We start from the raw sequence: 14552 nt of genomic DNA on the forward strand, positions 1-14552 counted from the left end.
GAATGGCCAGGATCCCATATGGGCACTGAGTTTGTGTCCCTGTGGCCCTGCTTCCCACCCAGCTCCCTACTTCTAGCCTGGAAAAACAGTGCAGCACAGCGCAAAGCCTTAGGATCCTGCATCCCTGTGGAAGACCCAGAAGCAGCTTCTAGCTCCTGGCTTCTGATCACCTTACCCCGGCTGTGGTGGCCATTTGGGGAGAATGGTCGGAAGGAATATTTTACTCTCTTGTCTCTCCTCTGTGAATATCTGATGTTCAATAAAAAAAAATCTTTTTCAAAACTTTCTAAAAATAAAAAATGAAAATAAATTATTTTTTTAAAGTTAACTGACAGAAGAAACAACAAAAAGTAAACCTGATGGACTCATGAAAAATATGTTCATGTAATCACAAAATGAAATGTATTGGGGAGCCAGTCAACTACTCCACTTCCTTTTTAGGTCTTTCTGAACGTGCCTGGGAGACAGTACTGGTCAAATGCAAGAGTTCCAAACACTTGGTGGTAGACTCAGATGATAATATAGGCTTTATACCCTTTTCTCCCTCTCAACTATTGTGTTTCAAATAGATAAATCTTCACTCATTTGTGTACTAAAATTTCTGGAAATTCGAACAAGGTTTATATTGAATATAGAGTTAAAATTATTTTTTTCACAAAAAAAAGTATTGACCTCAGTAAAAAACACATATGAGAGGTGCTTACTGCAAATCAATTATTTCCGACACATTTCAGTAGAATACCAAACTAAATAAATTTTAATAAAATCAATATATTAAAAGCAAACTGGAAAAAAAAGGTGCGACAATTATACATTATCCACCTTTTTAAAAACAATAAAGATGAAACTAAGGTATATTTAACACCAATAAATTAGAAGCAAATTGCTGTGAATAAGAATTTAAAAACTCACGTTGTCATTGTCGGTGGAGGTGGGACCATGAGGAAGGCTGGGGCTGAAGGCCATGAGGTCGGCCTTGGGCGGGCCCTCCCCAGAGCACACCCGCTGCCGCCTCCGCTGCGAGCACGACCAGCTCCCCACCGCGCTCGAGCACACCAGCGCCGCCGCCGCAGCCGCCGCCGGACCCGACACGCACGCGCCCTCCGACGCCGCACCCGACGACCACCGCGCCGCCGCCCACACCAACAGCGTCAGCACCAGCAGGCTCGACACCGCGCAGATCGCCACCACCAGGTACACGTTCACGTCCACCAGCGACGACGCACCACCCAGCGCGCCCGCCGAGGCCGAGGCCGAGGCGCCAGCCGCCACCGATGCCCGCGACCACGACGGCGACGCCTGACCGCCGTCCACCAGCGACACCAGCACCGTGGCCGTGGCCGTGAGCGCCGGCTCGCCGTGGTCCCGCACCAGCACCACCAGCCGCTGCCGCGGAGCGTCCAGCTCGTCCAGGGCGCGCGTCGTGCTGATCTCGCCCGTGTACAGGCCCACGCGGAACGGGCAGCGCGCGCCGCCCGCAGGCGCCGCCTGCAGCTCGAACCACAGCCACGCGTTGTAGCCCGCGTCCAAGTCCACCGCGCGCACCTTGGTCACCACGTGGCCCGCGCCCGCCGACCGCGGCACCAGCTCGCTCGCAGCCACCGCCGCCCCCGCAGGCCCGCCCGAGCCGCGCGCCAGCAGCCAGGGCGCGTTGTCGTTCTCGTCCAGCACGAACACCTGCAGCGTCACGTTGCTGCCCAGCGGCGGCGCGCCCGCGTCGCGCGCGCTCACCTCCACGCGCAGCACCTCCAGCTCCTCGTGGTCCAGCGGCTGCAGCGCGTACACGCGGCCGCTCTCGCCGTGCACAGACACGTAGCTCGACAGCGCGCGCCCGCCCACGCGACGCTCCACCAGCGAGTACGACACGCGCGCGTTCTCCTGCGCGTCCGCGTCGTGCGCCGTCACCGTGAAGATGTGGCAGCCCGGCGCGTTGTTCTCCTTCACGAACACCGTGTACTCGGCCTGCGCGAACTGCGGCGCGTTGTCGTTCACGTCGGCCACCTCCACCCGCACGCTGGCGCTGGCCCAGCGCGGGGGCGAGCCCGCGTCGCGCGCTCTCACCACCACGTCGTAGCCAGACACGCTCTCGCGGTCCAGGCCGCTGTCCAGCACCAGCGAGTAGTGGTTCTTGTAGGTGGACACCAGCTTGAAGGGCACGTGGGGCTCGAGGGAGCAGGTGACCTGTCCGTTTGGGCCGGAGTCGCGGTCGGACACGCTGATGAGGGCGATGACTGTGCCCAGTGGGGCGTCCTCCTTGACAGGCAGGAAAAGTGAGGTGATGGTCAGTTCCGGAGTGTTGTCATTCACGTCCAGCAGTTTCACTATTACTTTGCAATGTCCAGTCAGGGGAAATGCACTTCTATCCACAGCATCAACATTAATTTCATACAAATTGTCCTCTTCATAGTCCAAGTGTCCCCTCACTCTTATTTCACCACTCTCAGAATTAATTACAAACTTAGATTTTACTTCCTCAATCACAAGGTTACTAATGAAATAGTCAATTTCCTTATTGATGCCTTCATCTGCATCTGAGGCGTTTAGTTTAATCACTAATGTTCCATTGGGAGTATTTTCCAACAGCCTGACGTTATAAACAGATTTATCGAATTCTGGAGCGTTGTCATTGGCATCCAGCACACTGACCAATAACTGAACGGTTCCTGTGAGTTCGGGTCTCCCTCCATCCACTGCAGTCAGTAATAAACGATGTTCTTGGGTTTCTTCTCTATCTAAAGGTTTCTTCAACACCAGCTTTAACACGTTGGTCCCTTCTTCATTCGATTTAACATCCAAGTCAAAATACTCATTGGAGTTTAGTTTGTACCTCAGCTCTGCATTGGCTCCGATATCCAAGTCCGACGCGCCCTCCACTGGAAACTGAGAATCCGGCAGCCTTGACTCTAAAATAAACAATGTCTGTTCTGGCCTGGAGAACGCGGGCGCATTGTCATTGATGTCCCTCACCTCCACCTCCACGTGGAACACCTGCAGAGGACGCTCCACCAGCACCTCCAGGTGCACGCTGCACTCCGCGCTGCGCCCGCACAGCTCCTCACGGTCCATCCGAGAATTCACGAACAAGATGCCATTCTGCAGATTCACCTCCAGCAGGTCCGCGCCGCCCCTGGACGCCACCCGGAACAGGCGCGGCACCAGCTCGGCCAGCTGCAGCCCCAGGTCCTGCGCGATGCGGCCCACGAACGTGCCGTGTTTGGCCTCCTCGGGGACCGAGTAGCGCAGCTGGCCGCTCCCTGCCCGCCAGGCTGCAAAGAGCAGCAGAAGCCAGAGCAGCAGGCGCGGAGCTTCAGAACCTGCTCTGTGAAAATACAGCATCGCCACCTTGTCCCAATTCTTAAAGCGCTACTGCATCGACACACTGTATCATTTGCATTTGAATTCTTAATTCTCAATGTTTAAGTACATCTTTTATTCGCTCACCTTTCGGAGCTTCTGAAGCCGAGTCCAAAATGGCAGGCGCTTTTATTCCAAAGGACAGCAAACTATTCTTGACGTTGAGAGGCGTGCTGGGAAAGAAATTTTTGGTGTCTAGCGACACCATGTGGCCGAATGGGTGTTTTACCTTGTTTCCCTTTAATTCTATTTAGCAACTATTTTCCAACTTCAGAAACATGATTCTTATGATCCCTTATACCCTCATCTCTATTTAAAACACATAACTTAAATCTCTTACATCAGTGTAAGTGCGTCATTTAAACCCAAAGCCTCTGAACTCACAAAATTCCAATCCTTACTAGGATGAGTTTTATTATTCTCTTTTATATGAGGAATGTCTTTCCATCCCTACATGGGCAAAAAAAAATTATAGTGCTTGCTAAGTGGTTTTTTTTGCTCATCTAATTTCACCTTGATGAAAATCGATTTGTCTATGACATCTACATTTTGTTTACATAAACTACAAAAACGAGATATTAATTTCCTAGAAACCAAAAGCTTGGTAAAAGATTTTTGGAAAATATCTTGACACTGTTTCCAAATTGGAAACATTTAGGAAGCATTTCTTCAAATTTTTGTTGCTGTGTATCTTTGTTCTAATACTGTAAGTGAAATCCTACTGCTGTCTATAGAATGTGGTACATCACAAAATGTCTAAGTGCTGATATAAATAATCATGTGAAAAAGAATATCATTTTATTAACCAGGCTATTTAATCATTTCCAGTGCCTTTCAATCTTGCAATGCATGGTATTATTTGTATTTAACTCGTAAATACAGAAATCTTCAGCAATCTTTGGCTTTAAAAAAAAGCCAAAAGAAAATGTCAATAACTTTTCCATTGAAGAAGTATTTCACATTCTTCTAATAAAAAACTCTCTATAATTCCTAAAATATTCCAGTATCTTCCTTACCTCTGATAATATGGGCCAAAACATCAACAAATTTATACTGGGTACTTTTCCAGTTAAAATACAGATTAAAAGTAATAAATTGCCAGAAAACGAAAAATAATTAAAATTCACTTTGTTTCAGTATTCAGGATTGTAAGGTAAAGAAATAAGATAATAATGTCACAAACTGGATTCTTATATACAATTGAAAAATGTAATAATCATTGCCTTTGTGTTTTGTAGGATTCTAATATATCTCATAATTCCTATGCACCCCCCAATTTGGGGTTATTTAAACATTAATCACTTACAACTATTTGCCCATCTGTTATAATGTGATAATTTTTAATTATTTTAATACACAGTGACTGAAAAACAAAGAAGATGATAATATTTTGATAATAACATCAGCTGATACACCTACTTTCTGGTATAAAACAATTATTTTTCTGAGCTCTAGGGCTATAGTATAACTTATAGCACCAAGACACACAAAACAAATGAAGATTCTTTTGTAAGAATATTGGATGTGAGGGCAATCTGGCTGCGACATCTGTCACCCCATTGATCCCCAGGGTTGATTTGGCCGATCTAGCTAGTAAGGCGGGTGTCCCTCCCTCACCGCTCTATGTGCGTCCCTCCCGAAACCGGTCTTCGGTCAAGGGTATATGAGTAGCTGCGCTCCCCTGCTAGAACCTCCAAACAACCTCTCAAGAATATTAAATATTGGGTCCAGCACGGTGGACAAGTAGTCAAAGTCCTCACCTTGAATGCCCTGGGATCCCTTATGGGTGTTGGTTTTAATCCTGGCACCTCTACTTCCCACCCAGCTCCCTGCTTGTGGCCCAGCAAAGCAGTTGAGGACAGCCCAAAGCCTTGGGACCCTGCACCCTTGTGGGAGACCTGGAGGAAGTTCCGGGCTCCAGGCTTCGGATCAGGATCGGCACAGTACCAGCCAGCCGTTGCATTCACTTGGGGAGTGAATCATTGAATGGAAGATCTTCCTCTTTGTCTCTCCTCCTCTCTGTATATCTGACCTTGCAATAGAAATAAATAAATCTTGTAAAAATAATAATAAATAATCACTTCTATCTGAGCTTCTTCCGGGTCTCTCACATGGGTGCAGAGTCCAAGGCTTTGGGTTATCCTTGACTGCTTTCCCAGGCCCCAAGTAGGGAGCTGGATGGCAGGTGGGGCCACCAGGACATGAACCCGCGGCCATATAAAATTCTGACACATGCAAGGTGAGGATTCTAGCCACTAGGCTATCACACTGGGCCCAGTTTTAACAATTTTAAAATTAAAATAATACTAAATATATTTTCTGAACATACTGGAATGAAACTAGGTGTCACTCAGAAGAGGAATACTAAACTATACAAATATGAGGAAATTAAACATCAAACTTTTGAACAACCAATAAGCCAAAGAGAACGTAGAAAATATATCAAGATAAATAAAAATAAAGTCAAAGGAAAACAAAACTTACAGAATGCAACAAAAAAGTAAAGAAATAAGTTTATACTGAAAAATATCTGCATTAAAAAGACTTCAAATATACAAACTAGTTATTCCTTAAAGAACTAGAAGAAAATAACTAAAAGAGCCAAGGCAAAAGAAATAAATAAATGTTAAAGAATAAATAAAATACAAAAGAGAAAAATAACGAGAAAAAATAAACAAAAAATTTTACCAATCAACAAAATCAACAGGCCCTTAGACAAAACAGAGAAGACACAAAGAAATAAAACCAAATAAATCAGTGGAGTCAATACTGCAAAAGGAGCATAATTAGTGAAGTTACAGAATAAGTATTATGAAACAACAATGAACAATTATAAGCTAACAAATTATGTAATCTGGGCCTGGCGGTGTGCCCTAGTGGCTAAAGTCCTCACTTTGAACGCACCAGGATCCCATATGGTCGCTGGTTCTAATCCTGGCAGCTCCACTTCCTCTCTATCTCTCCTCCTCTCTGTATATCTGACTTTGTAATAACAATAAAATAAATCTTTTTTTAAAATTATGTAATCTAGAAAAATTGATAAATTATTGGAAATAAACAATGTATAAAGGTTGAACCTGAACAACTTGTAATTACTGAAGAGATTGTACAGGTAAAAACAAATAAGCTCTACACTCATGCATACAAACACACATGCACATACACACACATCAGATGCTTTACTAGAGAATTCTACTGAACATGTAGGGAAGAAAAATACCTAAAAGTTTCAAAAAGTTAAATGTTGAGTACTCAAAAGCATCTTTAAGGATCCAAAAAAATATATATAACAGGATTTTTTATTGGAAAGGTAGATTTATACAGAGGGGAGACAGAAGGAATAAACTTCCATCCACTGGTTCATTCCGCAAATGGCCACAATAGCTGGAGCTGAACCAATCCAAAAAAGAAGGAACTTATACCAGGTCTCCATTGCAGATGCAGGGTCCCAAGGCTTTGGGTCATCCTCCAAAGCTTTCCAGGGGGCTCCATGGGAAGTGAAAAAAACAGGGAAACAAACCAGCCAGAGATTGGGAAAGGAGAATTACAACGGAACGATCGTGCCAAGCCCAAAAAGACAAAGTTGCCAAAATTGCCAGAAGAAAAAATCAATAACAACAAAATGAAAGCACAACATTATGGCAATATAGGAAGGAAATACAGGGTTGTGTGTGTGTGTGTTTTTAACAAATAGGAAGTCATAGAGCCAATGAAAATAGAAGGATACTCCTAATCATTTAAGTTGCAGAAAAAGAGGTATGGAAACATAAGTCAGACCCAAAAAATGGGAAATATGGAAGTCCTTAAGTCACAGAAACAATAACAACCACTCATACAGCTGTAAACAAGTAAAATGCCTAAGAAAACTGGTTCTAAAGCTAAGTATATTCACTTATGTCATGTACACAATGCAAAATTAGGAGTAAATCTGTGCGTAAATGCAGAATTCGTTTATGAACTAGATATTATTTCAACTGATATTTAACGTCACTGGCCAAAACTCTTAAACACAAGAAAAATAACTTGCAGTATATTAAACAAAATTAAAACAGAATTAAGTAATTACAAATAAGAGTAAGCAATGAGGAGAGAAAAAAGATGCAGAAACAAATGCACATGCAACGCAGTTTGTGTAATTCTCTTTAAAGTCAGAAAACATGCCAGGTAAACCAAAATTATAAAAGTCAAACGTGCAGACAGACTTAAAAAGAAATTAAAAAAAAATCAGAAAGCAGAGGAAATGTTGAACGGCATGAAGGTTGATAAAAAGGTTAGCAGTTTTATACAGCTGACAGATCCTATGATATCCATGCATCTTTTCCTTTCTGACTACTATTTATACTAAAAGGTTTTCGTCCAAGTAAACTGTGTTTAAACATAACCTGTATTGATCCATTCAACATAAACTGCCTTAAAAACCTGCAGTATTACGAACCTCTATTAAATAATGCAACACTGAACGAGGGAAAAGACACACCTGATTTTCTAAAAGATCATACTAAACGACATTTGAAAAAACAGACATCGAGAATTACAAGCCTCCCCAAAAAGAGTCAGAGATACTCAACTACGAAGATTAGAGAAAAGCACCTTAAGGTGACATTAGACACAAATTCCGTCAACTAACCTTTGCATTGGAATCCTCAGTTCCCGGATGCTGAACTTCTTTCTCTCCAGACTCAGGTAAACAAGGGCTGAAGGCCATGAGGTCGGCCTTGGGCGGGCCCTCCCCAGAGCACACCCGCTGCCGCCTCCGCTGCGAGCACGACCAGCTCCCCACCGCGCTCGAGCACACCAGCGCCGCCGCCGCAGCCGCCGCCGGACCCGACACGCACGCGCCCTCCGACGCCGCACCCGACGACCACCGCGCCGCCGCCCACACCAACAGCGTCAGCACCAGCAGGCTCGACACCGCGCAGATCGCCACCACCAGGTACACGTTCACGTCCACCAGCGACGACGCACCACCCAGCGCGCCCGCCGAGGCCGAGGCCGAGGCCGAGGCGCCAGCCGCCACCGATGCCCGCGACCACGACGGCGACGCCTGACCGCCGTCCACCAGCGACACCAGCACCGTGGCCGTGGCCGTGAGCGCCGGCTCGCCGTGGTCCCGCACCAGCACCACCAGCCGCTGCCGCGGAGCGTCCAGCTCGTCCAGGGCGCGCGTCGTGCTGATCTCGCCCGTGTACAGGCCCACGCGGAACGGGCAGCGCGCGCCGCCCGCAGGCGCCGCCTGCAGCTCGAACCACAGCCACGCGTTGTAGCCCGCGTCCAAGTCCACCGCGCGCACCTTGGTCACCACGTGGCCCGCGCCCGCCGACCGCGGCACCAGCTCGCTCGCAGCCACCGCCGCCCCCGCAGGCCCGCCCGAGCCGCGCGCCAGCAGCCAGGGCGCGTTGTCGTTCTCGTCCAGCACGAACACCTGCAGCGTCACGTTGCTGCCCAGCGGCGGCGCGCCCGCGTCGCGCGCGCTCACCTCCACGCGCAGCACCTCCAGCTCCTCGTGGTCCAGCGGCTGCAGCGCGTACACGCGGCCGCTCTCGCCGTGCACAGACACGTAGCTCGACAGCGCGCGCCCGCCCACGCGACGCTCCACCAGCGAGTACGACACGCGCGCGTTCTCCTGCGCGTCCGCGTCGTGCGCCGTCACCGTGAAGATGTGGCAGCCCGGCGCGTTGTTCTCCTTCACGAACACCGTGTACTCGGCCTGCGCGAACTGTGGCGCGTTGTCGTTCACGTCGGCCACCTCCACCCGCACGCTGGCGCTGGCCCAGCGCGGGGGCGAGCCCGCGTCGCGCGCTCTCACCACCACGTCGTAGCCAGACACGCTCTCGCGGTCCAGGCCGCTGTCCAGCACCAGCGAGTAGTGGTTCTTGTAGGTGGACACCAGCTTGAAGGGCACGTGGGGCTCGAGGGAGCAGGTGACCTGTCCGTTTGGGCCGGAGTCGCGGTCGGACACGCTGATGAGGGCGATGACTGTGCCCAGTGGGGCGTCCTCTTTGATGGGGAGTGTCATTGACTTGAATTCCAACTCAGGAGCATTATCGTTGATGTCGTCTATTTCCACAATGATTCTGCAATGACCAGAGAGTGGAGGCTGTCCTTTGTCTGTGCCCTCCACAAGAATTTCAAAGGATCTGTTTTCCTCATAATCTATAGTTCCTTTTACTACGATTTTCCCAGTATTTGGGTCTATGTGGAACCTCGACTTCACATCTTCTGAAATATCGGGTGAGAATGAATAAATAACGTTCCCATTTGATCCTTCGTCTGAGTCTGATGCGTTAAGTTGAATAATCAAGGTCTCTTTGGGAACATTTTCTGGTAATTTAACCACGTAGAGGTCTCTGTCGAAAATCGGGGCATTGTCATTAGCATCCAAGATTGTGATGACCAACTCAACGGTGCCGGTCAGCTCCGGCTTGCCCCCATCAGCAACAGTTAACACTAAAAAAATTTCCGGAGTTTCCTCTCGATCTAAGGGTTTGAGTAATACAAGCCCAAGACCGTGCATTCGCTCCTTACCCGACAGCTTTTCCAGGGAAAAATACTCACTGGGGCTCAGACTGTAGGTCAGCTGAGCGTTCTGACCGATATCTGCATCAGATGCTCCCTCTAGTGGAATTCGTGTGTCAAGGGGCCTGGATTCCGCGATGGACAGATTCTTCCGTGTAGCTGGAAACACGGGCGCATTGTCATTGATGTCCCTCACCTCCACCTCCACGTGGAACACCTGCAGAGGACGCTCCACCAGCACCTCCAGGTGCACGCTGCACTCCGCGCTGCGCCCGCACAGCTCCTCACGGTCCATCCGAGAATTCACGAACAAGATGCCATTCTGCAGATTCACCTCCAGCAGGTCCGCGCCGCCCCTGGACGCCACCCGGAACAGGCGCGGCACCAGCTCGGCCAGCTGCAGCCCCAGGTCCTGCGCGATGCGGCCCACGAACGTGCCGTGTTTGGCTTCCTCGGGGACCGAGTAGCGCAGCTGGCCGCTCCCTGCCTGCCAGGCTGCGAGCAGCAGAAGCCAGGACAGCAGACATTTGGATTCCTGTCGTCTTGCCCAGGAATATTCCATCTTATGAGCACAGCGATTGCTTCTTTCTTCAGAACCAGTCTCAAAAATCAGCAGCAATCTTCAGTTCGGTCAATCCAAAGCTGATGCATCCTCCATTACCCCGACTCCAGCTTCTCTCCAGAAAGAATTGATGGAATTGTCCGTTTATTATGGCTTACCTCAGATTTATCTCATGGTAAAGAGCGACATCAAGTGGCTCTAAACTGTAAGTATCTGTTCTAGCCATCCACATTGTAAGTGCTGGGCTTGATCTTTTCATCTGATGCTATTTTTTTCCTCTCGTTTTGTGTAAATTACGTGCACATTTTTGCCAGGATTGGTTTAATGTAATCCTTACTTCACCCCAAGAGCAACTTTTACTTCAGCAAAAATCTCTTTTTAGAAAAAAAAATTTGGAGTTGTAACTGCAGTTAATATACAGTTTGTCAACGTACAGTTCCAGACTGCTGATGAGAAAAAACCATGTTTGACTCCTTGAATTCCTGAGGATACTGGCGGTTGTTAGTAATGCTGACACCCTCTTCAATCTCAGATTTGTATTACTTGTATTGATATGAGTGCACCACAAGTGTCTAGGAAAGCTCTAAGTTCACAAGCAGGTGATGCAAAAAGGAAATTGCAAATGTTTTTAAAAGATATCAAATACCGTTTTTCACCACAGGACTTAAAGTCCAAGAGAAGTTTATTTCTTTGTCTTTTGAAATAAAGGTTTAACAAGGATTAGAAAGTTGTTACCAACAGCTTGTGTAGAAAAGTGTCCCAAGTATCTCTTTCACTGTAACTCATTTATTTCCCATGAGCAAGGGTAATATGCCCTCCTTTTTAAGGATCCATTTTGTTTGTTGGAAAAGTAGAGGGATGGGAAGAGGAAGGAGACAGAAAGAAAGGTATCTTCCATACACCTGGTTCACTCATGCAAATGACTGCAATGTTTTGTGGTAGGGAGCCCAAAAACTCCATCTGGGTCTCTCACTTGGGGGAATCCAAGTACTGCACCACCTTCTGCTGTTTTGCCAGTAAAATTAGCAGAGAGCTGGACTAGAAGTGGAGCAGTCAGTAGTTGAATGAACCATCTGATAAAGAATCCCCCTGGTGGCTGAACTGAACCTGTATAGTCCCCAAGGCTGATATTCTCATTCCGCCTAAGTGGCCTGTTCACCAGTGTCGAACAGGCCTTCTGTTTTTTCCTACAGTACTTCTATATTTTTAGTCACTCTGGATAGTTCGCTGCTTCCAAGCAAGAATATTTTTAAGTAAACATACTATAAGATAGATGCATTATTTTGAAACTGCTTACATAATAATTTTTCCATTTCATAATTTAAAACTTCTCTTGTCCATCAGAAATTTTCTGCTTTCAGCACAGCCATATTTACGTTTTATAAACTTAAGTACCCAGATTGAATAACTTGGGTGATATATTATATCAATTCTCTCTTGCAAGAATTTATTTATGAATATCCTTTCTCTGAAATATTAGTTGCAAAGCCAATAGCTGTTATTTTAATAATTTAGCAACTCAAAGTTACTTACATAGTATTTGTTGAATATTCACCTAAAGAAATATTTTCATTTTCTTTGACTGTCCAAAAATGAATTAACTTAATGTAGTTACATGGTTAGACAAAAAAGTAAGACATTTCACACTGTATAATGTTAATACACAATAAGATTATCCTTAGATATTACAATAAGATGTACTTCAATTTCAAATGGAAAACTTCAATTTTAGCTTAATTTTCACTATAATTCATGATCCTTGAGTCCTCCTTGTCATCAAAAAAAAAAAGTTTGCCTTCATAAATTTCCCATACAACAATTTGTTGGTATCTATTTTTTGCCCTTTGTGTTTATGAGCTACTAAATCCCATATTATTCCAAACACACACAAAAAATCAACCTAATAAAAACATTTTAAGGTTCTCTATGAAGAACAATACTCAAACAAAAATTTGAAGCAGTGCCTGGCGTGATAGCACAGTGGTTAAAGTCCTCGCTTGAATGAGCCAGGATCCCATATGGGTACCGGTTCTAATCCCCACTTCCCATCCAGCTCTCTGCTTGTGGCCTGGGAAAGCAGTTGAGGATGGCCCAAAGTCTTGGGACCCTGACCACCGCATGGGAGACCCAGAAGAAGCTCTTGGCTCCTGGCTTCGGATTGGCTCAGCTCCAGCCGTTGTGGCCACTAGTGGAATGAACCAGAGGACAGAAGATCTTCCTCTCTGTCTCTCCTCCTGTCTGTATATCTACCTTTGTAATAAAAATAAATGAATCTTTAAAAATTTTTTGAAGCAAAACAAAAATTAGACTTGTTTACACTGTTTAGAAACTCAAATTGTGAATCTTTACAAAATGATAATAGATGCAAAGCATATTAGAAGAAAATAAGAATTTTCCTTTCCATTTATTTTACTTTACGATATGCATATGAGGATTCATTTTTATAACATCAATACATCTATAAGAAGAAAAATCTAAAAAAAAAAAAAACCACCTTCAAAATGCTTTTCCAGAAACCTTCCAAAGCCAAGAGTCTTGTTAAGCTAAAAATTCCAGGAGACAAGCTGGATGTGAAGATTGCAGTCTCGTAAGAAGGGTAAGCAGCACTTGGCTGACCCTATGCTATACAATAGGATGATATCAGGGCTCCTCAACACTGAACTGAGGCTGGACACATAGTGGATAGTTAAAGGTTAAGGGAGCAATAAAGAGCAGTAACAGGAAATAAAAAGGAAACAGGAAAATGGAATGAAAAAAAGCACTTCACCTGGCAACTAATTCTCTCCAGGGGCAAGAAAATTGAATAAAGGAGCCAGTGTTGTGGCACAGTGCATGAAGCCACTGATTGCAAAGCCATCATTATATACTAGCAGCAGTTTGTGCCTTGATTGTTTCAATCTTGATCCAGTTCCCCTCTAATGGCCTTGGAAAGCAGAAGCTGGCTCAGGCTTTTGGAGCCCTGGTACTCGTATGGGAGACCCAGATGAAGCTCCTGGCTTCAATCTGGCTTAGTGCTGGTCATTGCAGCTTTGGAGGAAGTGAACCAATGGATGGAAGAAATCTCTCTTCATATCTCTCCTGCTTTGTGACTCTTTCAAACTTAATGCATAAATCTATTTTTAATAAAATACAAAGGAAGTACAACTACTATCTAGGGAGCAGAAACAAATAAATGGGGGAGCACTTACTGAAAATCAGTATGATTTCTAGACTATTCAGAGTCAGATAACAGAAATTTCTATTTACACCATGACACACGAGCAGCAGGGTAACACTCAAGAGAAATCCAGAGTAATGATATAGACTTATCAAATTTGACGCTAGAATTCTTAATAATGTATGCAAAAGAGGTTAAAAAATAAGAAACCTGGCTAGTAGAGTTTTTAGTATTAATAATTGGTATCATTTCAACAAACTGTTCAGATTGAAAAAAAAGTTCCTAAGTTTAAAATATCATTCAGAAATATTTTGCTTTAGTACAGCGACGCAAACTTTTCAATTTAATATCGAGATTTAATTGTCACAACTAACTACAGAGAAATAGAACGAAACAAGAGTGAAATCGCACAAAGTCAGATGCAATCATATTCAGATAAAGAGGGGGGACAGGGCTCAGCACTATAGCCAAACAACTAAAGTCCTCGCCTTGCACGCACCGGGACCCCATATGGGTGCCAGTTCCTGTCCCTGAAGCCCTGCTTCCCATGCAGCTCCCTGATTGTGGCTTAGGAAGGCAGTCAAAGACAACCCAAAATCTAGGGACCCTGCACACATGTGGGAGACTCGGAAGAGGCGCCTGGATTCATATATGCTCTGCTCCAGCCATTCCGGCCCCTTGGGGGGGGGGGTAGGTGGTGAATCATCGAACAGAGGAACTTTCTCAATTCCTGGGTATCTAACTTTCCAATAAAGATAATAAAATGTTTTAACAAATGAGAAACATGAGGCACAGAGACTCCAAGCAAATGAGTAAGAGAATGAAAAAGTTCCATATATGAAAACAGATTAAACATTGCATGAAACTGAAAGATATAGAGGCATAACAGGGAGGGGAAATAGTTCACATTTGGCTCAATTCCCACAACGGACCACTGATTCTAAAACGTGCAAGACATAACCA

At 45.5% G+C, this 14552-nt stretch overlaps 2 protein-coding genes across 2 annotated transcripts; both read right to left on the reverse strand.

Annotated features, from left to right (window-relative positions):
- Positions 1-858: 858 nt before the first annotated feature.
- Positions 859-3336, reverse strand: LOC121152195 (protocadherin alpha-5-like). The gene is given in 1 exon segment (XM_040974126.1): positions 859-3336. A coding segment is annotated over 1 exon segment (2478 nt).
- A 4636-nt stretch (positions 3337-7972) lies between these two features.
- LOC121150161 (protocadherin alpha-4-like) lies at positions 7973-10438 on the reverse strand. The gene has a single exon (XM_040971213.1). The coding sequence runs from the start codon at positions 10430-10432 to the stop codon at positions 7973-7975; it is 2460 nt and encodes an 819-aa protein (XP_040827147.1). The 5' UTR covers positions 10433-10438.
- Between the last annotated feature and the right edge of the window lie 4114 nt (positions 10439-14552).

This window comes from Ochotona curzoniae, unplaced genomic scaffold (genome assembly GCF_017591425.1).
Source record: "Ochotona curzoniae isolate NIBS_2020 unplaced genomic scaffold, NIBS_Ocur_1.0 contig_1, whole genome shotgun sequence".
Taxonomy (NCBI): Eukaryota; Metazoa; Chordata; class Mammalia; order Lagomorpha; family Ochotonidae; genus Ochotona; species Ochotona curzoniae.

Excerpts from the sequence above, each read along its gene's own strand:
- LOC121150161 (XM_040971213.1), bottom strand. The coding sequence starts at position 10,432 with ATGGAATATTCCTGGGCAAGACGACAGGAATCCAAATGTCTGCTGTCC.